Raw genomic sequence first — 24,674 nt, 5'->3', positions numbered from 1 at the left:
GAATTGCTCTTCCCCTGGCCATATCCCTGCAGCAAAACGCACCAGGATGCTGAATACGTACACAATATGACCTAAAGACTCTGTTGTCATATAAATGGTTGCTTCCACCTTTTCATTAGGGTTTGCTATTGTTGGGTAGAACCCTACTGAATTTTGAAAAAAAAAAACAAACAAACAAAAAAAAAAAAAAAAAAAAAACAAGTGAGATTTTCTGGTGCAAAGTGACATGAAATTTGATTCCACAGAGGACCTAGTTTGTGCCACTCTTCAAACGTCCTGTGACTACATAGGCATATCAAAGGAATCACTTAAAATACGGTGTGTGTCCCCTGCCCCCCTCCCCCCCCTACAATCAAGGTAACACTGTCTTGACAGATGAATTACAAATTTCAGTGTTTGACACACACAGAATCATAGAATATCCTGAGTTGAAAAGGACCCATAAGTATCATCAAGTCCAAGTCCCCAAAGGAATACCCAAAAATCAGACCCTGTATCTGAGAGCGTTGTCCAAACACTTCCTGAATTCTGGCAGCTCAGTGCCGTGACCACTGCCCTGGGCAGCCTGTCCCAGTGCCTGACCACCTGTGGGTGCAGACCCTTTCCCTAACCCCCAACGTGACCCTCCCCTGTCCCAGCTCCATGCCGTTCCCTCGGGTCCTGTTGCTGTCCCCAGAGAGCAGAGCTCAGCGCCTGCCCCTCCGCTCCTCTCGTGAGGGAGCTGCAGGCCGCCATGAGGCCTCCCCTCAGCCTGCTCTGGGCTGAACAAACCAAGGGACCTCACTTATTCCTCAAATATCTTGCCCTCCAGACCCTTAACCATCCTCATGGCCCTACTTTGGATGCTCTCTAATAGTTTCATGTCCTTATATTGCAATGCCTAAAACTGCAGCCAGCACTCGAGGTAAGGCTGTACCAGCACCAAGCAGAGCAGGACAATCCCTTCCCTTGACTGTCTAGCAATGCTGTGCCTAATGCACCCCAGGGTACAGTTAGCCCTCCTGACTGCCAGGGCACACTGCTAACTCATATCAAACTTGCCATTTACTAAAACCCACAGATGTCTGTGGGGCTGCTCTCCAGCCTCTCATCCCCCAGTCAGTATGTATCGCCAGGGTTGCCCCACCCCAGTTACAGAATCCAGCACTGGCTCGTTAAACTTCAGATGTCTAGCCCTTCAGGGGAAAACTAAATTGTCTAGCCCAATTTAGTATCACCTGGAAACTTAATTAGCATGCATTCAAGTCCTGCCTCCAGGTCATTTATGAAAACATTAAAGAGAACTGGCCCTACAATGGAGCCCTGTGGTACGCCACTAGCAGCTGGCTGCCAGCCTGATGTAACCCCATTCACTACAATCCTTAGAATCCAACCCACCAGCAAATTGGTCACTCATCATATTATGTATTTGTCTAGTGGTACACTGGACATTTTGTCCAAAAGAACACTGTGAGAGACAGCACTAAAAGCTTTGCTCAAATCCAAAAAATCATGTCTACTAGCTTCCCTTCATCACCTAGATGAGTAACCTTGTTGTGAAGGGAAATTAAGTTAGTTGAGCGAGACTTTCCTGCTCAATACACAATTTGTAGTGACTAATTCAATAAGTTCTATGGAGGCTTATTGAAGATAATAGTTCATTCTTTTCTCTCACATATCACATAGAAAATTGTTTACAAGTCATAATTTGCACACATTTAGAAACCATAAATTTGAACAAGCCCATGAGAATTCACATATGACTCAAAGCACCAGTTTTCAAACTTTCATTGCATATAATGGTTTACACATTCTTCTGAACAAATGGAGCCAAGGTGCCTTTCTGTACAGACAGAAATTATTGGGCACTGTGGGATTCAAGTCTTGGTACTTCCTTATCTAGAGAAACCTAGATCTTAACTCTGAGATTAGCAACTAACATCCTTTCTGCTGCAGCTTGTGTCAACAATTTAAGCAACTGCGTAATTTTTACTACACTTCAGTACTTAAACAGCATTTGTGTTTTGAGACATACAAATGCCCACTCAAATATTTGTATTGCTTTTATGAAAAAAAGCAACATATGTTTTAGCACACAGTACCTCTCCATCTTCAAGCCTTAGAAGGTACAACAGGATAACTCAGTGTGCAGTTAGAGATAATAGTCCTTCTTCCCTCCTACATGCTTCTCATCAGGTCTGCTGCCCTTTTAAGCTCTGCTCAAACAACCACCAGTTCTCTAAAACCAGACCACTGGATGATTCAGGTTAAAAGAACTTCATGTTGCTGGAGGGCTATTCATAAGGATAGTCATTCAACGGTTCACCACGCTAGGCAGGCCCAAGGTTTCATCAGCACAATCAAAGGGAAGGCACAGAGCCAAACCAGGACATCTGGGGAGGATGAGGGATAGAAATTTCTTAACTTTATTACACTCCCAAAATTGTTTCTCAGTATCCCAAAATTCATGAAGTAAGAGTCATGCGGAAGTAAATGCCAATGGGAGAAGAAGACAAGGAAAGGTAATAAGAGAACTGAAACAAACAGTAAAACAATTAAGAGTACTGGGGAACCACAGAAGAACGAAAAATCCCAACTTGCCATAGGAAACCTTAAAAGGTGGAAAATCCTTACAGAGGAGGAAAGTGTACGTAATAGGATTATCATTCAAATCAGAAAAGATAAATCATTAGATATGTATTGTCCCATAACAAAATGCTGTTGGTAACATCAGTATGCACACTGTGAAGTCAGTGCACTGAAGAAGCCAGGACATAGAAATGAAATGGTGCCTGCCAGGTCTCTGGGGCACAAGTACAACTGACTAGGTGCTCCAGCATCAACCTTGAAGCAACAAACTGGAGGAAGAGAACATTTTTTTTCCTTTAGGGAGAAACTGTAAACAGTATTATCCCCGTTACTATCCAGAATTAAATTCCAGCTCAAGGTGGGGCACTGTCTTAAGCATTGTAAACTCAAAGATAGAAAATCAAGTGTCAGAAGACAGTGGCTTCCCCAAAGTAGGGAAGGAGATGATCAAGGCTGAACAGGGCACTCTGCAAGCACTATCACTTGACATTTATTTTCCTTTGCCTCTCAGGTCAGAGGGTGTTGGATAAAGCTGGGAACACCGAGCTAGTCAAGAAAGACTGACTGACCAAGCTAAACAATCTTCTATTTTGATACCCATACTAAAGAGAAAAATCTGAAATTGGTTTAGAGTAAGATATATATTTGCATGCTCCAGTATCTTCTTTGTGTCTGGAACATGTGGGTGTGGAGGGAATTTGCTGTTTGCAAACAGACGCATAAAGAGGAAACGTTCAACTTAAAACCCATAATTAGCACTTGCTGGTGGTTTTCTGTGGCTTGTGTGAAAAATGAATTGTACTTGGACTGAATTCCCTGACTCTTCTCCATTACCCCTTTCACTAATAGCTGAAGCAGTAAGAACGTGAGGGCTGTGCTAGTTAGTTCTCAGTGCAATAAGGTTCACAGAGATGGATGCCACTACTGTATACATCCCTTCTGACCCTCCACAATGGGAGTCAAAATAAGTTTGAAATTAGTCTGATTCCAGCGTAAAAATAAAGACTGCAGAACAAACTAAGCAGTCCAATGAAAATTACAGTTCACACAGGTCTCCTCATTGGCTTGTTTTTCATATACTATGTACACAGGATTGAGATCCACACTGAGAATATGACAGAGGTTTACACTAGTAATTTTGCAGGCAACACATCAATTCCTCCCCTCTCCTGTATTAATTGACTCCTCAGCCAAATTACTCTGCAGATCATCAAGGTAGAAATTCAGGGCGAGACAATTTTTTGCAGCCTACTCTGTCATTTTCCAGATTGTTTTCAGCCTAATGCCAGATAACTGCTCAGGGTTTTTCCATCTAATCCTAACACTAGGCTTTGGTCACACTTAGCTCCCCAGCCCCAGAGCCAAGGCCCACATGAACAACCTGGTAGAGGAGAAACATTTTCACTGCTGTTTGCATCCCCTTTCCAGCCTCACACCCACTGCAGTCCAGGCTTTGCCCTTCTCCTCCTAACCCCAAGGCCAGTTCCAGGTCTGCCAGGGCCTTGAGGGCACCCCCAGACCTTACAGGTCCTGCCCTGGCCCCCTGGGCCTTTCTCCAAACTTGCCCATGGCCCAGGACCCCATTTTAGCCCTTGGGGCCATCGTTTCCTGCTCCAGCAAGGCCACAGCAGGACCAGTCTCCAGCTCCCTGCAGACTGCCCTGCTGCAGGCCCTTCCAGGCCCAGCCCGCCCATGGACCCGGCCCCAGGGTAGTGCCTGATGGGTGTATGGCCCAGTGCCCAGCTGGGGCACTGAGACAGGCCCTGCCCTGAGCCGCCATGAGGAGCCCCTGTAGTGCCCTGAGAAGACCTTGGCACTGTCTGAGCCTTTATCCTCCATGACCCAAAGCAACAGCACCAGCCTGTGTGAAAAAGCAATCTAAGGAGGAATCCTGTTGCGGTCTATGCCATCATCTGGTGGCCAAATCAGCACTGTCTGTGAAGATGACTTTTTCCACGAAACATCAATATTTAATGGTTCTTGACTGTATGAAGCAGACTCTGGGGCTGTCACTGCTGTTTGGCTGTCAGCCAAAGACTTTGCAAAGCAAATACAAATGAACCACAGTTGGGTGCTCCACTTTATTATCCACATTCATTATGAGAACTGCAGAGAAAATTACCTGTAGAAATGACTACACCTAAAATATAAAATCCTGCATCTCCTTACAAAATATATTGTCAATTCAGTGTCTCCTGACTATGTATTTACATATTGCTTGGTAAAAGCAATGGAAAATATATTGAGCTTCAGAGATTAAAACCTGAATCTTGGAGATCACAATCAAAACCTGAACTTAAGTCCCAGCAAAAGCTGATTGAATTGCACCATAGACAGGTTTCCTAGATAAGAAGTTTACATTTCTAGAACAGTGTCTCACTGAACATGCATCTCCATGACCTTCTCTCCAATGAGACAATTCTCTCTTTGTCCACTGAGATAAACATCCAGGATAATGGTGGACTGGAGCATGTAAAGTACCAGGATATGCTGAGACATCTGGGTTTACTCAGCCTTGAATAGGTGGCGAGGAGATCTTAGAGCTGTCTACAACTGATGGGAGGGTTTAAAGACCATGCCAGATGCATTCTTGGAGATGCACAAGGAAAGAAGGGGCAAAAAAAAGTTGCAACATGGGAAATTCCAATTCTATATAAAGACTTTTTTCATGGCCAACCAATGGAACGGGGACTCAGGGAATTTGTCCAAACTCCATCCAGAGATATTCCAAGCTCCACGAGACAAGAACCCAAGCAACCTGATGTAACTGGGCCTACTTTAAGTAGGGAGTAGGACTAGATAAACTGCAGAGGTTCCTTCTAACCTGAATTATTCTGTGATTTCATAGACATAAGTTTTAAAGAGGCATGCAGAATACTATTGTAGTATACTTGAGTATAAGGCTTTAAACATTTGTGTGTTTGACAAATACAAAGCCAGCAAGGGATAAAACCATATTCTGCTGTAAATTAAAAAGGAATTTTGTTTCCATGAACATCTGGGATGTGTGTGTGCAATTGCCATACTACTAAACAAAGAGCTGGCATGAAGAAAAAGGAAAGGATCTGTTTCTATTTAAGATATTGTCCCTTGGAGCTAACATATTGTATAATGTGTTTGCCGTTTAAGTATAGTTATTTGTCAAGAATTAAAAATAAACAATTTTCAAAATACAAGAATAGTACTTTATGACAGAACCAAAGAGAAACCTGAATCAGAACACAGTTACAAAATCTGTCTCCTGGAAGCATTGAAAAAGTTGTAATCACAAAGGTACAGTTTTCAGAAGTTACCTAGAATTTCAGGAATCTAGGTGATAGCCACCATTACTTAAGTTCCTAAGCACTCAGTTTTTGAAAGTGGGACCTAGGTTCCCAAATCATTCTCACCTCAGTGCTCATGGAAACCCAGTCTCTTCAGCAATTTTGAAAATTTTGCTCTAGAAATGTATGGTTCTTGTATTCACTATGTACTTTTCATTGTAATGCAAATTAAAACCAAAACTGTTAGTCTGGACACACTCTTCAGATTCAGATGTAAACTTCATCCTAGATCCAGAAAGGGCCTTAGTCACAAGGATTTCTCAGCAGTTCAGATAATGGTGAAGTCACAACCTCATCTCACCTAAGTTCTGTACACAGTGAATAGGAAGATTCAGGCATTTTGCTCACCACCACCCCAGCCTGGCACACCACAAACATATAAACTGACCCATAAGAAAAGCTGAAAATAAATTTCTGAAATACTGTCTCTTTCCTAGACCACAGCACTTCTCTAGAACTAGGCACCTGTGTGGAACTCGGAGTCACAGCTCCAGCTTTCTTTCTGGGATTGAGTTGCAAAGTCACAGACAGCAGCTGGCACCTCTCTTTTCTTTTAGATGTGGCTGCTGGAGGAAGTCTGCTGGAACAGCATTCACAGCCTGCCCAGCCCTGTTCTCCGGGCGTTGGGAAGAGCTCGCCTTCCTTGCCAACAGTCCCATGGGTCCCACACTGCTTTCTACACAGTGGAGCATCCTTAGCTGACATTATTGGAGCAAGGATATATTCCATCCTTTCTTACAATTATAAGGCATTCCTTTGGGTAGCATGAGATGTCATTTTTTGACTCTTTTGAAGTTCGGGGGAGTTTCATTCATGTACAAAGTTGTACTTAAATGCATTTCATATTTAGGTCTTACTGAAGTTGAGCCTATCTCCGTCCATAAGAGCAGTACAATATTTACATAGCCTCTCCATTAGCTCTAGCATATTACTTGTTAAGCAACAACACGCTGAGCACAATATGGGCCAGAAAATCTGTGCTGTCTGTGCCCATGTTCAAGGCATGCTGAAGATTTTGTTTTCTGTGATACATATGTCAATAATGTACAACAAACTCTTACCACAATGTAACATAATTTCATATAAGATAATGATATGACTACTAATACACAAATCCTGTGTATAGAAAGGATAAGGCATTAGAATGAAAAATGTGATGAACCATAAATAACAGACAAATCATGTTTTCCTTCATCATTCAACAATAACTAAATCCAATGTCATTATTCATAAAAGGTCCCTTATATATTTCCTGCTCAAATTTGCTGACAATTAGTTTATCGATCCCATTGTTTGAACCATCTGTGAAGGATATAGCCTCTGTGAAAACCCACTGACTCCTCTTGGTATGCCTTGCTTACCTTCTCTGACTGATTAATCCTATTGACTCAGGTGTTGCTAGCTTATCAGTCCACTCTTCACAGGTGAACAAAGGAAATTTTATGCAAGGGCTGATCCTATTGCTTATGTTAATCAAACTTCACTGATTCAGATTTTGCCTCCTCCCAGCAAACACCGACATCTTTCCAGCTTGCAGACAATTACATTACGTATCGAGCACTTGTCTAAAGCATTTATCTGTGTTGTAGAGCTTCTCTGCAGCAGACAGCATGTCGGTGCCTGTGGATTCTCTGAATTCCCAGAGATGGGAACCAGATGCTACCATAACTACACATACAAAAAATAGTCTCTCACTATAAAAAAAGCCCTTGAAGGACTTTATTCAGATTTTATGAGCCATCAAGTGGAACAGCTGTATTTTTTTACATTGGTTTTATCCCAGTAATTTTAAAGCTCCAACAGTTGCCCCAAAGACTTTGCCTTCAGATACAGCATGTTTTTTTACTTCAGCTTTGACTCCTAACTTCTCCTCTTAATGTTAATATCAGAATATTAAGATGCTTTTTTCCCACTCATGATTTTGACTAATGCTCTTTTACCAGCAACAAACATCCATTACCTTTGCTGACTGGCAACCTCAACCCAAAAGGCAAAGAAAAGTAGTATTGATAACTTCAAAAAAAAAAAAAAAAAAAAAATAGTGCTGTTTTGTTGTTGTTGTTGTCTTTTGTTTTTTTTTTTTTTGGGGGGGGGGGAATTGGTTTGGTTTCTTATGCTGTATTATGCTGCATACTGGTGTACTTTCTCAAACAGACAAGAAATGGATGTAATCTCAAAAGAACAGCAAAACAATGCACTACTAAACCAGATGTGTGCCCAGGGAAGCCATGGAAAAAAAATCCACAAAGATTTCCACGTCTTGTTGCAATGGCAAAATGGCAAAAAAAAAAAAAAAAAAATCCACATTCTGGCAGATAAAAACATAAACCCTCTGTTCATCTACAAAAAAGATTAAATAACTTACCTGTCAATCACTCCTAGTTAAATCAAGAAAATTAATAGTTTACTCCTTTCTTCATTGCAGTTTTATCTTATGCTTTGTTACAGCGTTTATCTGATAGAGGAATAGAAACAGTACTCCTTGTTGCTGTAACTTGCACAAAAATGAATGTCTTCCCAGATTGTTAAGTGAGACTATTATGACTCTCTAAAATATTTAACTTCCTGTGTAGCAAAAACGATGGATTTTGCCTACGTTAAATCTCTTAAAGCCCCTAAACTGTGGTTAACTGCAGCCTTTTTTTGTTCAAATACCCATTTTAATTGAAAAAACACATACTAAAAGAAAACTCGCTGCTACTCTTGTTCATTTCAACAGGTCATTGCCCTTTCTTAAGTATGCACATTTCATTACAACTCTGAGTTTGTCTAGATTCAACTTCCTGCCATTACATCTTGACATGCTTTTGTCTGCTAGACTGAAGTCCTCTGGTATCACGTTTCTGTTCCCTGCAGAGGTTTCCTGCACATCGCTCTAAATCTGTTTGATAAACTAAAGAAGTCAAGCTGTTGGAAGGCATGTTTTTCAAATTTTTGATCATCTTTGTGCCCCTTCTGAGGCCTCTTCATTTTTTCAGCATCTTTCTTCGACTGTGGACATCAGAACTAGACAGAATATTCTAGCTGTGATTGTATCTACTCCAAATGCAGAGTTAAAGTAACAGCCCGACCTCTTTTTGCATGTTCTTATTCTTGCAGCTATTCAAGAGATGCATTAGCCTTCTCGGCCACAGCAGCCCACTGTATACCCATATGCAACTAATAAACTATGACACATAGATCCTTTCTAGTAAGTGCTTCTGAGTAGGCCCCTAGTCTGTAAGCGTGGTCTACATTCTTCATTCCTAGATTTATAATATTACATTTGACAGAGATATAACACATATTGTTGGCCCAGATGACTAAGCAATCTGTTGACTATCTTCCCAACACCATCATTTCAGCATCACCTGAAAGGTTTAATAATATTTTTCCAGTTAATGTCATATGGCATTCTGCACGTCTACAGAATCCCAACAGGAGCAGAATCATTTAACATAATATGTAATTTCATCTAGTTTAGTCTATTTAATGCATTCCACATTTGGTTTGCATTGCTCTAATGTATTAATCAAGAATTCACAATGTTAACCCAAACATCTCAATGAAATCCACATAGTGTTATATTAACTGTACTTTATTAACTTGTGATAACCTCAAGAAAAACATGGAAGATAGATTTATTCCTTGTTCCTGTCAGTTCTCAACATGATTTCATGATGATTCACATGGTTGAATTAAAGTAGTGCTGTCTTAATAAAAGGTTGATGCTGCTGTGGAAAGGCACAATCATGGCAGAAGAGGAGAATTAGAAAAGGATTAGCTATAGTAATGAGAAAGCTTAGATTCATGTTCCTTTGTTTCTACTTCAGTAATAAAAAACAAAAGCAGAAATAGGCAACTTTAATCTTCCATGCTGTGTTGATATGCTCCACCCTGTATGGGTTCGTAACTCAGTTTACTTAAAGATGGCTTGAACAAAAGACATGATGCCATCCAATTTCTGTGTACTTTCTCCTTTCTAATGAAAGGGTGTCTGATTTCTCCCCATATTTGCATACAAAGAGCTATTCTGAAAAGAAATGGAAATAATTTCTGCCAATACTGTCTTTTCTGTCTTAGCCTTAAGGTTTCCATAATTTTCACTTTTTCATCATTCGTGCTTAGATTCAAAGAGATTATTGCTGTAATTCTCACAATGGAGTAAATACATGTAGTTTGGTCCCCTTCTGTCAGTATTGTTAGGGTAGTAAAACCAAAGGCTGCTTCACCTTTAGCAGTTATTAGGACTAGTTTTTTGTCTGGTTACTCAAATGAGGATGACTAATACACGATCTAAGTGAATCTCTTTGTCTACACTATGAGGACATTTGAATCCATTGACCAGCTTTAACCAGAAAAAGAGATCTTAAAGTAATTGAATCTCTCCTGATTTCCTGAAAATAGACCAATGTATAGGAGAGGAAGACCATGTCAACATTTTGACTGAAGAAACGGCTGGCAATTTTTTATTAAGCAACAGAGGAAAAAGCCCCCTACTAATTCTCTAATCATAAAAAGCTTCTAAAGCCACACCTCAAAGTCATGAAGTCTTAGGAAACTGATTCATAGAGAAAACAGTCTCTGTTAACCACACTGCTCCTTTAGTTACTTGCTTCCTAAATGTATATGTTTATTTCTTGTTTTCTACTTTAACAGGTCTGTCTCCTGAAAGGCATGTAACCTAGTCAAAAACCAGAAGTGTGGTGTAAAGCTTTGGAGCCACTGTCCTGCATACAATGCATGCACGTAATGCTGAACTTGAGTTACTCAGAAGAGACCAAACCAGTATTTTTTTGCTGAAATTTACCAACAGACAGCATCTGTGAGATAGGCATCATGTTCAATCAAGAGGTGAGGTTCTAAATCTCTATTTCCTACCATCCACCTAGTCATGTAAAAACAGGGGTACTATGGTCTTCTCATATATTACAACTATATCACAGGGATGAATATGTACAAGTCCAACTGGCAGTTGCCTACCTAATGTTAAATTCTTTGGAATAAGCAAATGCTTCAACATTTCAACCAGTTTTGTTGTTGGAGATCTTACTCTATGAGGAAAGAAAAATAAAATGGTATGTATTCATTGGTAATCATATGGAAAAGCCATCAGCTGTTGAACAGATTGCTCTCTTAAGGTTAAGAAAACTGGCTCTTTGAGCAGCTGAGTGAAGGACTCTGCAAATAGGGCAGATCACAGCTGGAATTTCAAGGCTACTGGGGTAGCACTGTAACAGTACTTCTTGCAACAGGAAAGCAGTAATTAGAATAAAAAGTTTGCCACTCTGAACTCCCAGGTGTTTAGGAAAAAGTCTTGTTACTGTGGATTTACGATCTCTTTGAGAGAAGGTTAGTTTGGTGGCGTTAAAAACAGAGGGAGAAAACAACTGGTACTGCATATAATTTTCTGCTATACACAGTGCAACTACACCGATTCATCTTTCTCCATCTGCAAGGCAAGATAGAAACACTATAAATCAGATTTCTTATGTCAAGGTTTAAGAGAAGCAAGAAATATGCAAAACAGTAAATCAACATGAGTTTGCATCTAACTATAGTTGGCAGTCACAGCTATACTAGAAGTCAGAAGATTAATGCTGTCCATTTTTATTTCCACTGCCCTAAGAGTAAAAGCCAAGATTAAACACCAGGAGTCTTTGGTAACAGGTGCTGCAGGATTACTGTATATACTGCTTGCAGTTTTTCTTAATGTAGATGTCAGGTGCAGGAAAAGGCAGTGCTAAGGAGTTGTGAGGAAAGGAAATAGCCTCATTTCCTTTTAAGTTTTCCTGAAATCAACAGGGAACAGGTGTGTAGCAAATATTCTGGTACTCAAAAGCCATTAGAAATTAAAGGCCAAAACTATCCTTAGTTAGCCTCTCCCTTTGCAGTCTTTTGAAATCAGCAGGAAATCAAAAGATGTGGCTGAAGTTACCACTAAAGTAAGGGAGTTACCACTGATGTAACATAGTATATGGAGAGCAGCACGAATTCAGCCTTCATACACCTAGACACTTTTGTACTAAACACTCAAAATCACCTATAAGAATCAGGAATACACATCCATAAATTTTTTCCTCCTTCCTTAGCAAACCACCAATCATATAAAAATTAATAGGACAAATGAATTCTCAAGATATGCCCACAAACTTAGTAAGTACCCTGGATTCTTACAGAGATCAGAAAAAAAGAGTTAAGATTCTATATTTCAGGTAATATGTACCAGAAACAACTCATGTATTGAAGTACACTTAGAAAACATCTGTTTTAAAACAATCTCTTAAGCAGAAGAACTTCCATGCTATGTCCCCTTTGCTTTGCAGAATCAGATACTCATAAAATGAAATTGGGGATTGCATCACAGAGAAGAAACATCATGTCACAAAACTATCCAAAGAAAAAGGCAGGAATGGGGACCTTTACTTAGAACATTATCAAGATTTCTCAAGGCTGTGAAAAGCTAATTACACAAGAAACTCCAAATCTTGATGACCACTTCAATAACAACATTATTCATAGATGACTTTATTGCCATTACCATCACTACAAAACATACCAGATGTGGGGCAAGTGCAGATGAGAAAACACTTGTGCAGTGCACAGAAGCAGGTGTAGCATATTTCAATGCAAGGCATAACAACGAAGTAACATACCTTTCATGGACTGGAATTTTAATTTCTCTGTTCAACTATCAATAAATTGCTGCTGGATAGTTATCTTTTACTTTAGGTTATGAATCTGTTCTAAATAATTATTTTTAAAACAAGCTTAGTCCAGAAAAGTATACTTGTTGTGGTAAACCCCCTGTATATCCTGTATTCATTTGATACTAGGAACACGGGGTGGATTTACGTCTTTTTTTATCAGTTATTTGCTTTGAGGCTACGTAGACAGCATGTCCCTGCAAGGATAGGATTCTGATAATCACAGCATAATTTTTAGCCGATCTCTTTTCATAGTCCCACTGTTTGATCCCAAAATCCTGCTTATAAATCAAGGTTTATTGTCTCTATTTTAAGCTCTGAATAACATCCATTAACCTGCCACTAACATATAGTGTATCTAATTGGCATGAAGGTTCAAATTATTTTTGTTTACAGCCCAATGCCAAATTAAACATATCACAACCAGATTTCCAACCCACGGCTAAATGTGCATGTAGTTTCTTAAGTTTTTGTTTAAGTAACAGTGGTGTGTAATATCCAAAGATTCAGGCACCATGGTTTCAAACGTGTACTCTATGCAATTCCTGTTAGAAAATTACCTAGTCTGGAATCTTGTTACTAAACTTTTTTGTAATTAAAAGATATGATCTGATCAAAACAAAAGCGACATGGGGAGCGTGTCAGCTTTGACAGTCAAAACTGTCACTAGAAATAGTTTCAGACCCAAGATGGAACTACCATGCAAAATTTGAGATCGTTCATGTATCTTTGCTTTCCCTCACCCAGATGTCACACTTAACTCTCTTTTCCTGCATATCAGATCATTGACTCAACTACCAGGCACTGGCTATTCTTGCATGTAGCATATAGTCTTTTCTGCTGGGACATTTTTATTTTTGTTTACATTGAATCAGAGAAAAAGAGGGCAAATATTCTTCATGTCCCAACCACTAGCCCCATTTGGCATTGTGAGAGTCAAGATTCTCTTTTGACTGGCACTTACTTTATACACATGAAATAACACCAATAACGGGAAGAGGCATTCTCAAGTATCTGTTAGGGCTCTTACAGCAATGGAGAGCACAGAAAAGCAGTGATTATGAACACATATCTCCTGCATTTCTGATGAATACTGAGCAAGTAAGAAGAAACAGACCCTGAAGTTGTGCGCTCAAACTTAGGTGCCAAATGTAATTACTTATTTCATGGTCTTTCAGAATGACTGAGATCATTGTGATTGAAATTTCCCCTACTCGTCAGCCCCACGACTGGCTTTGAAAATAGAAATGTTTGTGGAAATAACTTACTGATGTTTTAAAACTTGTTGTCAGCATTCCTACTGGAAGACAGCTTATGGATCTTTGCTCTTAACTTTCTTCTTTTTATGTATTTCTTCTGCAGTATATTATGAGGATGGGGGAAAAGAGCAGAAATTCTGAACAGGTTTGTTAATATATAGTTCAAAATGTCTGAGAGACTGTCCACAATTTAAATATTATATACGGTTTGTTCAACTAATGAAATAAAATTTTAGGTTCTGCACAGTCTGAACAGCAAGAAAACAAAATACGTTTTCACCTTATTCTCAGAAATATAGTTTTCTCTTAGGGATGCTGAGGTAAGTACTATTTGCCATCGAAGATTTATTTAGTGCCTAAACCAGGGAACTACCACATGGCTAGAAAATGCGGTTGTGTCCACCACTCTTCAGCATGAGCAAACACTGTCACAAGTCATCTGCAGTCAGATCATTAAAAAACGTTGAGAACTTCAACAGAACTTTCTTCAGAAAAGGCTCAGAGAATGGGACATAGAGTTTTTGTGCTCTGACAGCAGTCACAGGCTCTTTCTGAAAGGTCTCCCAGGCCTCAGCAGCATGAGGTGTGGTCTGGGCCTACACTGCCTGCTGTGTGCCTGTACACGCTACAGCAGTAGCAGGAAGAGACTCCTGGCCTAGCTCCTCATCTGCTAATCTTAATGCTTCAACCACACTGGTTGCAGACAGACCACTGGCACAGTTCAGATATTTTGCTCTGTGGTACGGGAATACCCAGCCACTCCAAGTGATATCCTTCTCTACTAGCCTCTGTCTGTTTCTTACACCCTTTTGCTGCACATGTTCATACAAACCCAAACAGCAGGAAAAATTCATGTTTGTGAGCTTCCCACAGACCTCCAAAAAATTCAAGCCAGGACCTTAGAATGGTATGATTAGTTTAAACCAATCCCCCAAACGTTAAGAAAAGGAGAAAACCCTGACTGTTCCTAGATTTTAAGCCTTTGGGCATCAAAGACTTCAAAAGTCTTAAAAGACTTTAAAAGACCTTAAAAAGTTTTGCAGAGTTGCACTGGAATTTGTGAATTTCGACAAAAATCACATAATATTGCACCTATAAGGGAAAAACAAACAAACAAACACAAACAAACAAAAAACAGCAAACATCAAAAGCTATATGATAAGCTAATTGCTTTTCACATGCATGCAAAAATCTGTGAGACATAAGATTCAAGGTTCTGGGGTCCTCTGGATTGCTAGGTCAAAGCTAGCAACAACAGCTTTATCAAGAGGGTCCCACAGAAACTGTACCAGTATTTAAAAAAATGATAATAATTAAAAATAAAAATAAAAGGCATTTGCATGAGTGGAAGGGAAATTGGAGCATTTTGAATAGGATGTTCACAATATCCCTTTCCAGTACAGCACTGCCTTACCTCCCACAGCTGCCAAACCACACTGGGAGGGGGAATGAGTGTCAAAAGGGTCACCAGCAGTTTTCCAAGAAAGGAGGTAACTGTTAGTAGAGCTTATCCAGTGCTGAGTAGCTACATGTCAGTTACGTGAAGCTAAGTATTTCTATACTCATTTCTGCTTAAAATAAGAAATATTTCAAAAATCTGGATACTTCTGCATTTGCTTTGAAAAACACACAGATGACTTGCTGCATCTACAGGAGGAGCATTGTGTGGCCCTGCCTAGCATTTTAAGATCTACAAAGACATGGAAGATGATCCCTGGAAAAGATTTTTTCAGGTTATGCTCAAGATTATCTATATTCCCATTAGGCTTAATTAAGCCAAATACAACTATATCAGATTTCTGAGGGTGAGGGGCTTTTGTTCAGGATACACTGTTACACTTTGTGACCAGCAAGAGAAAAGAACTTTCAAACTTAACGTTATCTTCTGCTTTTTTAAAATTTTAATAACAAAAAATATATTTTTAACACCCTTTTTGAGGTCCAAAGAGAGGCAGGCTTTTACAGTTCTCCTTTGCCATGAAGTAGTAGAGGTTTTTCTTCTCCTAGAAAGCCAGCTTATTGTGACAGGGCAAAAAAGGAACAGTACCAACGTAAGAACCTGTGAGTGTTCTAAGGATTTTTGGTCCAGTTTTGACTTCTAGTTCCTGCACTGTAATATCATGCTTCAAGAGACTATTGAGACTCCACAGCTTGGATCACAACAGAAAAATTCAATTCATAAAGCCAGATTTATTCATGGAGTAGCCAGATCAAAGCTGAAGTAAGCTTTGCAGAAGCTTTCCCCATGCAGAAATGAGCAGAGATAGCAGCAAGGTTTAGTACAACATTCCATGTGGTGCTAGAGCTTCACAGAGACACTATGAAGACCAGCAAAAGAAGGTCCTTCCCTCAGTTCAGTGGCAGCATTAGCATGGGCTTTTTCTTCTCCCTTAGCTGGTGGTGACACACTCCTACGTTATGCTTGGAGGACACAAGACCCAAAGATGCAGTGAGTGCTTCTCATGACAAAGATCCAAATATTATGTAAAGAATCTTAACATTATTTCACATCCACTAAATGAATTATTTTTTATCACAAATACAGTACTTATAAGAAGCAAGATGATGCTAAATTAGCATGGACTGGAGGATATCTGAAGCTAAAATGAATGATAGCCCCTAACAGGAAGGCAAATTTGGTGCCTGTATTAGAAATGATATCATTTCAATTCAGTTTCTATGACAGAATCACTGTCAGAAATTCATTATTCATACCTGCATCATCTAATATTCATAAGCTTTCCAGAACAGCTCTTTGGAAAATTTTCATTGTTTGTTCCTTTAAAACAGTCACATATGATCCCATGGGAATTCTACATAGAAGTTTTCTTGCGGCGATATCCTGACAAATGACAATTCACAGAAGTTGCAACCCTTTTAACTGGTTGGGAAATCTGTCAGCTATAGATCATGAAACATGACAGTTAAGTATTGAGACAACTGATAAATCTGCTGGCTTTTCAAAAGATTGAGAGTCGCTGTGGCCTTCAGAAACTTCTCCATGGCTCATTGCCAGCTGTAGGCCAGTCAGTGAGTATCACTATTGGACCAGCAGTGCCTGAGAACAAAAAAATTATAAGCTCCTAGTTCTTAGTCTGTTCCACTCCTGATGCTTCTGAAGTAATTAAAACCAAAAGTTCCCATGGATGCCTTGACATTTCCTTCATACTATAGCATCTTAGTTATTTATATTTTTTTCATGATGATGGATGACTTTTACATCTGAGGCTCATCTGAAGATCACTTTGCTTGTTAGGGAACATAGTGAAATACTGTGCTACATGATTCAAATTTCTAAAGAATATTTTCCATTCCTCTACTTCCAACCTCAGCTTCATATTAGCAAATTTCCCTGCATAATAATTTCTTACTGATCATCCATCTAATCATGACATCACACACATGTTCAAAAAAAAAAACAGGCATACATTTATACTCAAAAATAAACAAAATAACTTAGAAGTTTAACAACGACTGCCTTCTAGTTTTTAAACACATACAACATGCAGATTCTTACTTCATATCCCAACTTCAAAAAACATGCAAAAAGATACATAAGATGCAAAACAAAAATTAACAGAAGGTCCACATTTTCAAAGCAAATTGTGGACTTTCTTGTTAAAATGTCAAGCATCAAATGATTGAATTTGATTTTCTGCTTGAACTATCAGCAGATGATACAGTTTGAAGTCTAAAACTAAACTGACTTACCCAAGAGACATTAATCTAGCGTAATATTCCAAACTAAACTAGTCACTTTCATTTTGCTAAATACAGTTTAAAAATAAACAGCCTAAACACGAGGTCTCTCTGCTGGGCCAAGGACATCCAAGCACTGACACCATCAACTAGAAACTAAGAGTATTACTTAAAATGCTGGGACTTAATCTTGGGATTTTGAGTAAACTTAATTAGTTTCCTGCACTTCAGCAGTGTATATTAAGAGAAAATTAATTCTACCAGCATAAAAGTGCAACAATGAAGAGCAAATGAGTTAAGCCATCTTCATAAATCAAATCATGTTAAATATGTGCTAATCCCAATCTGCACTCCAGTTAGATATTACCATCAGAGTACATTCAGCAATTTTAATTTAAACTGCCTGCAGTTTAACAGAAAAGGGCAGCAAATCAAGACCACTGTCCTCATTCACATTTCCTATTGCAGCATCACATCTGTAAAGAAAAAAGGCAGAGATGTCCGAAACAGTGTTCACTGGCTCCTCTAAAATACCGCTTTTAATCCTCTTACATGATTCATTTATTGTGTGACACTGCTTGAACATATGCAGTCCTCATGTGAGGAAAAATAGGAAAATCTTCATTCCAGATTTACAGTCTTCAAAGTTCAGCAACTTTATAAGTTTTCCATTTTCCTTTATAATGAAATAGAATCATGTGGAATTACTAATAGTTGGCTCACTAAAGGGTAAGAAGCTAATCTGAGTATGCCTGAGGCATTTACTCAAAAGTTCACTCAATGTTTCAGATATCTCACTAGATTGGATTGGAAGTGATGTGAAAATAGCTTATTCTCTTGTTGTTTCATTGCTTCCACAACTCTTTCCAAGTTAATCTTCTAATTACTGAAGAGCATTAAAAGACAAAGATTATTTCAACTTCTTCAGTTACACCAGAATTCAAGCAGGCTAAAAAAATTGTTCTGTAGAGAGCATATTTCTGCACAGAAAAATGTTTCCATTGTCAATAGTAAATATTTCACTTATCAGCTAGTATGCCCACGTAACAAACCATTTTTACTAACAAATTAATAGAGATAACCATAAGATTTTAAATGAAAATTTCATCAGATTTTTGAAAACTTTGTTGGAAACACTGGCTCAGTGATCAACAGAAAGGGTGTTCTGAGGATGAGTTTAGACCATCAGGTCAATTCAACAGCATGACGGGGACAGAAACTGAAATCAGAAACCTAAAATATTCAGTCTGGAGATATAAATCTTAACAATTTGCCTAGATAGAAGTAAAATTCTCCAAACCTGAAGGTTGCCTGCAAAGACAACTGTCCAACTCCAGTTGTATTACTAACTGATTGCCTATCTCAAAAAAATTACTTGGATGGGCTCTTGTCACTCAGGGTATCCTCTATAAAAATCACACGAGATCAGGTATTATTCTGCAATTACAATCATATTTTATCCCAAATCAAGAATTTAAGTGTTATTTTACGGAGTAGAAGTATCGTCCCCATCTTAGAGACAAATGTATACAGGTGCATCAAACAACATTTTCATGGTAATTCAGTAGGCTTCTGATGAGCTTTATCTATAGCATCTCTCGTCATGTGCACATTACTCAGTCAGCCCCATGTCTTCACTACAAAATGAAAGAAATTCCTATGAAAGAAATTGTTTCCAGAGAAGTAAAATCTGAGAAGTCTTTCTTACCTGGCAAAAAATGATGCTGCCACCGAAGTGCCTGTGGATACATCAGTAGCAACATACGTGCTCTGGGAGGCAGGGAAGCTGTACAAGGAGGGTTTATCTGCATTGTAGCGGTTCAGTGCTGCTTCAGTCAGGCCCTCTCGACTAGTCTCTGTCATAAGCTGAGATATCTGAAGACAAAAAAAAGAAAGCAGTGAGAGTCATCAGCTTAAAACTCACTTGCTGACCCCTCCTCATCCAGAAGTGCCTCTGGGTTGCAGATGGAGTAAGAGAGGCATTTCATTCACTACATCTTTGCTGGTCTATGAACATGCTCATTGCTTCTGTCATGCTAATCTACAGTACTTTGGCTCAGACCTAACCTTGTTTGCATTAAAACTAATGGGGTAAATTCATCCCCTCATTAGAAATGTCAATAATGTCAATGGCTTTCCATCCATACGGAAAAGAAAGGGTAAACCAAAATCCTTACTGGATTTCCTCTTACGGTACAAAAGAGGCAGTTTAGAAACATGTAAGATACTTACATTTTACTTCAGGAAAAAAAAAAAAAAGTTTACCTTTGTAAAATAACACACAGCACTAGTGTATTAAATAGTCTTGTTGACCTTTCTTCTGAAATGCCAACACAAAAGCATAGCAAGGAGTCCCTTGGGATCCTAGACTATTTGTCATCTCTCTGGAAAATTGGGATCATTACCACTCACTTTCATTAGCTTTCTTAAAAGGTTTTAAACACTCCATGATTTCATTCTTATGATGGCCCATTTAGTGTTTTCTTTGTTAGGAAGCCCCATCTCAGTCCTTCTTTGGGAAAAACAGATAATGCTAGCAATCTTCCAAAGCATAGCTTCCTTCCCCCTGCAAAAAGTTTGCTAAACTCATGTGTTCTATTTCAGTTCTCATTCCTTTCCTGATCATCACAGTAAGGTGGTGATACCACCACAACAGCAAAAGGATATCTTTGTGAGGTACATCAAGAAAAGTACTTGAGATCATCCTGTAGTTAACTCTCTTTCTAGTTAGGTTTGCTTTATTTCAGCTGTTAGACATTTTGGTCATTAAATGCAAAGTTGAAGAATTGTGATTTGCATTTAGACAGGGAAACAACATGCAATATGGTTAACATCCTTTCATTCTGCAGAAGATTATTCCATAGACATTGACCAACCACCAACCAACCTCTGCTTCTTATATAGAAATGTGTTACCTGTTCTGCTACATCTACGAAGACAGTCTAAGAGTTTATCCCTATTGTACTTATTCTGAGGGCAATTAACTGTAATACTTACAGGAGCACTAAATTAAGCCACTGTATTAGATGAGGAACCACTAAAGTTGCTGAGAGCACCCCAATCATGTCACTTGCACACTGAGCCTTTCTGATTTAGCGATTTGCTACAATGAATGAGCAGTGGTCTCAGAAGGCTGAAATCCTGGACTTAAATCATCTCATACTACTTAGTGTTAAAACTCAGGAATTTAGGCTAGCTGCCAGTACCTCCCTGTGTTTCCAGCATGCAGGCAACCAGACAGTTGCTCTTCAATGTGCTGTTATCCTACACATGTCCACTTGGGGCATCCAGTACACTTGAATTCACTAACCAATAATTTCCTGAAGTTTTCCATAATTTTTGTTAACTCTGATCTTTACATTTGCGATGAATGAACTGGCACAAGATTCTGCCTTATCACCTCAAATTACCTTGAAACCAATTTCATCATCTGCCACAATGACCACTGCTAAGCAGTCAGATTTTAAAAGCTCTTCCTTCAGAGGAGAATACACACATGAACTTGATTCTGTCTTAGCCCATCCACTTCATATCGGTGAAGTCAGGGATGGACCACTGCAGAGGTGTTGGAACTAGATGATCTTTAAAGGTCTCTTCCAACCCATCCCATTCTGTGATTCTGTGATCATTATTCAGTTGTCAGTGCTGACAGGGAAGTGGGAAGTGAAGCTCAGTTCCGTGGGAACCTAAGAGCAGTTAAGCCAATGAGTTGACTGATCTCAACTGCAGTCTCAATTGCAATCATAACTTCCCCATCTAACTGCCAAATAAAGATTTGCTGCTCCAAATATGAATTTCCACATACACTGCAGCATCATGCTACGGACATAAAAGGTGTAACTAAATGGTTCCTCCAATTATGGAGAATTTTATGTGATCCATACTCATATTGACAAATGCTATTAACAAGAATGAGACAGAAGAAATAAAGAGTACCACACAGATTGTGCACATTTCCTGAAAGGTATTACACTCAGGCTTCCTCAAAAGCCGATGAGATGCTTGGTTCATGAACTTCTGAATATTTAGCACAAAATCAAATACTCTCTTACCAAGGAGACATGAGATTCTTTTAAAAAGATACAAATATAGACTACTCCTCCTCACATACGCATTCAAACAGAAATAGGTATTAGCCAAGAAAAGGAACACTAATGCCTTTTAACAAATGGGGATGAAGATCTTAAGAAAGTATGACCTGAGTACAAGAATTTATATTAAAAATGTAGAGGAACTGAGTAAGAAGCTGGAAATAATCAAACATATTTACATATTCTGTATTTGTGGAGCACCATACTATCCACAGGACAAAGAAAGAAAACATGTGAGTTATTCTCATTTTAGGAAAAGCATACACTTCTGGACAAAAGCAGAATGAGGTTGCTTCTATGGTTTTTCAGTAGTACTGCTATTGTTATCATGCCATACTAACACAATGCAAATACTACAAGGATGGTAAAGTTGCTCAAACTTCAAGCTGTGAAACATCTGCATGGCACTGACCACCAGAGCCTGTTGAAAAGGCAGCAGCAGTTCCTTGCAGCACTTCTTCCTGCTCAATAACATAAGCTCTCTTTGTTGCAGAAAGCAGGAAGCGACGATTGACATTGATAATGATGCATTATCTGTGAAAAGCTGCATTCCAGTGTAAACAGCCATGTCAGAGAGCCCTCCCAGAGCTGCCCTGGATGGCCACTCATAACAGGGCGCACTGGGCTTGTTACATACCCTTTTGCTCCTGAGGGTCCAGCATCACTGCTTGGTTTCCTTACTCGTGCTGGCATGCTTCCTGGGCAAAAATCCATTTCTCAGCATAAGCTCTCTCAGAATTAAACTCCCAAATGTATATACTGTCTGTCCTTCTGCTCTGTTAATTTGCTGTTTGCCTCAGCAGGAACACTTGTTAGCTGACAGCGTATTGCAAGGATACCGAAATGGGAAGACATGTTATTTTGCTTAGCACAAGGTATAGACAAATTAAGACAAAATAAGAACTGGCTTAAATCACAGTCTGGAATCTCCCAAACTAGGAATGGTTTCCAGTTTTAGCACTTGCCTCCTTTGTCTGCCAAACTGGGGGTTTTTCAACAGTGAAATGTCTCCAGAAGCAATGAAACTTGAAATATTACTCGGAATTTCAAAGGTTCTACTGTTCCTCATCCAGGAAGTTGTCATCACTACTTCATGCTACAGAGGTCAAAACACACAGAAGTACCTTGTGATACAACAACACCCAGCCTCAAACAGAACATCAGGTTTTGCTTGAAGGAGCTTCACAAGTCACTATGTTGCTATCTTTTCCTTACATCAAGGCAAGAACTGGAGAACAAACTAGAACATGACAATTAATTATGGAATTGTCCCTTTGGACACCCAGCCAGAGGAGATGAAGGGCAAAGTGCTATTCCAAATCTTCCAAATCCTAGGCCAGGCTGGGAGCCTTTTTTTTTTTTTTTTTTTTTTATGTCCAGTTCAGCTTATGCTGCAGAAATTTCAACACCTGGGTCAATTCACAGGCTAAGCACCTCACCTGGCACCGGCATACATGCCTACAATATTTGATTAATAAATCCTCATTTATTCTCAGAGTTCAATACATATGCATAAAGCAGTAGACAGAAATAAGCCCAGAAAATTCATATACAAGTGTTCTGAAACTGTAACTAGTTCTACTGTATTTCTTTCTTTTGCTTCATAGGCCAGAGAGCATAGAAATAATTTACACTCTTATACCAAACTGAAGGGTGGGCTTTGGAGGTATCGTACCATCCCATTTGTCTTGTCCTCCAGTCACAGAACCAAATAATCCCTTCTACTCTTACATTCCTCACTAAATTTCACATAGATACAAACATGAGTAAAATGAAATAAATTAAAAATTTAGAAAATCTTAAAAAAAAAATCTTTTTCCCCATCCTAGTTCAAAAGACACAGTTGAAAATCACGGTTTGAACTTAAGCTTTTGCAGAAAGGAGATGGACACAACAGAATAAGGTAAATTATGTTTGCTTGGCAAGTACACTTCACATAAATTTGCCTCTTCAGTGTCACTGCTCTCTCACTAGATACAGTTTCTGGAATTAATGGGGAAAAGAAGCCCAGATTCTCCACTCTCTTTCCCTTCTCTTCTGTTAGTACCCACATACCATATACATGAGGTTTAAGATAGGTTAATAGGATATATTTTGAGAAATTCCTTTATTGAATTGTTGGCAGCACATCAGTGCATGGATAAGCAACAAAAAGACAAAGCATGGAACAACACAACCTTTCATGCCTCAATAAAAACCTTTTAAGTGCATATGGAACAAGACAGATGTCCCTCCCCAGGCCCCATTTTTTTCCTGTCTCATAAAAGCGAGGCACCCATTAACCTCTTCTTTCACTGCTTTCTGACAGTATACAGCAAGAGCTAGAGGTAAGTCATGATTTAAATTCTCTACTTCATAGGAAAAAGATTGCTCTGCACTTAAACCACAGGTGTCAACCAGCCTAGATTCTCTTCCTGTTCCAATTAAAGTGTCGCTCTGTGAATAAGACTTGCCATCTGCAATATGAGGTTAATTATATTTATGTAAGGGCATTTTACAGCCAAGCTCATTCGTGTTTCTAAAGCTCCTAACTGAGGAGTCCAACTGGAAGTACTGTAGAAATGGAATTTAACATTTGTGAAAGATGTGAAACATTCTTTGCTCTGGAGGACATGATGCACCCAGAAATCTAGTAAACTTCAATGACTGATGAATGAACTAGATGCACAGAAATGTATGAAATGTATCCATGTCTGGAGCCAAATTCAAGATAAAAATCTGTGTCCAAAGTCACTATAAAGCAATCTTCAGTGTCCAAAGATCCTAACCTGAAGAGAGAAGCTCACTAGCAAGAAGAAACTGATAGTAGAAAGCTCTCTTTCATATACGTGCAGACTCATAAATGACTTCTTTGGCAATCCACTCTTGATTCAGAGCAGCACTGAATTTTCCGCCCAATAAATACTGAAGAAATAACTTCCTTACATATTTTAGACAGCAAATGTCTACATTTACCAAAAAACATGTTCTTGTGAAAGATTCCCCTCTCAAAGATGAGTTCATGATGGAAGCTCTAAAGGATTCCTCTCCCAAAGCTTTCACACACCA

The 24,674-nt window shown here is 39.1% G+C and overlaps 1 protein-coding gene across 2 annotated transcripts in view; it reads right to left on the bottom strand.

The window, feature by feature from the left end:
• Window positions 1-24,674, bottom strand: part of KIF26B (kinesin family member 26B) — a 202,497-nt gene that overhangs the window by 153,518 nt on the left and 24,305 nt on the right. For both annotated transcript variants that reach the window (XM_082757483.1, XM_082757484.1), the window contains exon 2: window positions 19,244-19,410. In XM_082757483.1, coding sequence (XP_082613609.1) covers window positions 19,244-19,410 — 167 coding nt within the window. The remainder of the gene's footprint in view (window positions 1-19,243; window positions 19,411-24,674) is intronic.

The sequence above is a fragment of the Aythya marila genome (genome assembly GCF_965140915.1).
Source record: "Aythya marila genome assembly, chromosome: 3".
Lineage (NCBI taxonomy): Eukaryota > Metazoa > Chordata > Aves > Anseriformes > Anatidae > Aythya > Aythya marila.
Note: the sequence above shows the minus strand (reverse complement) of the source record. Positions and strands in the feature narration are given on the sequence as shown.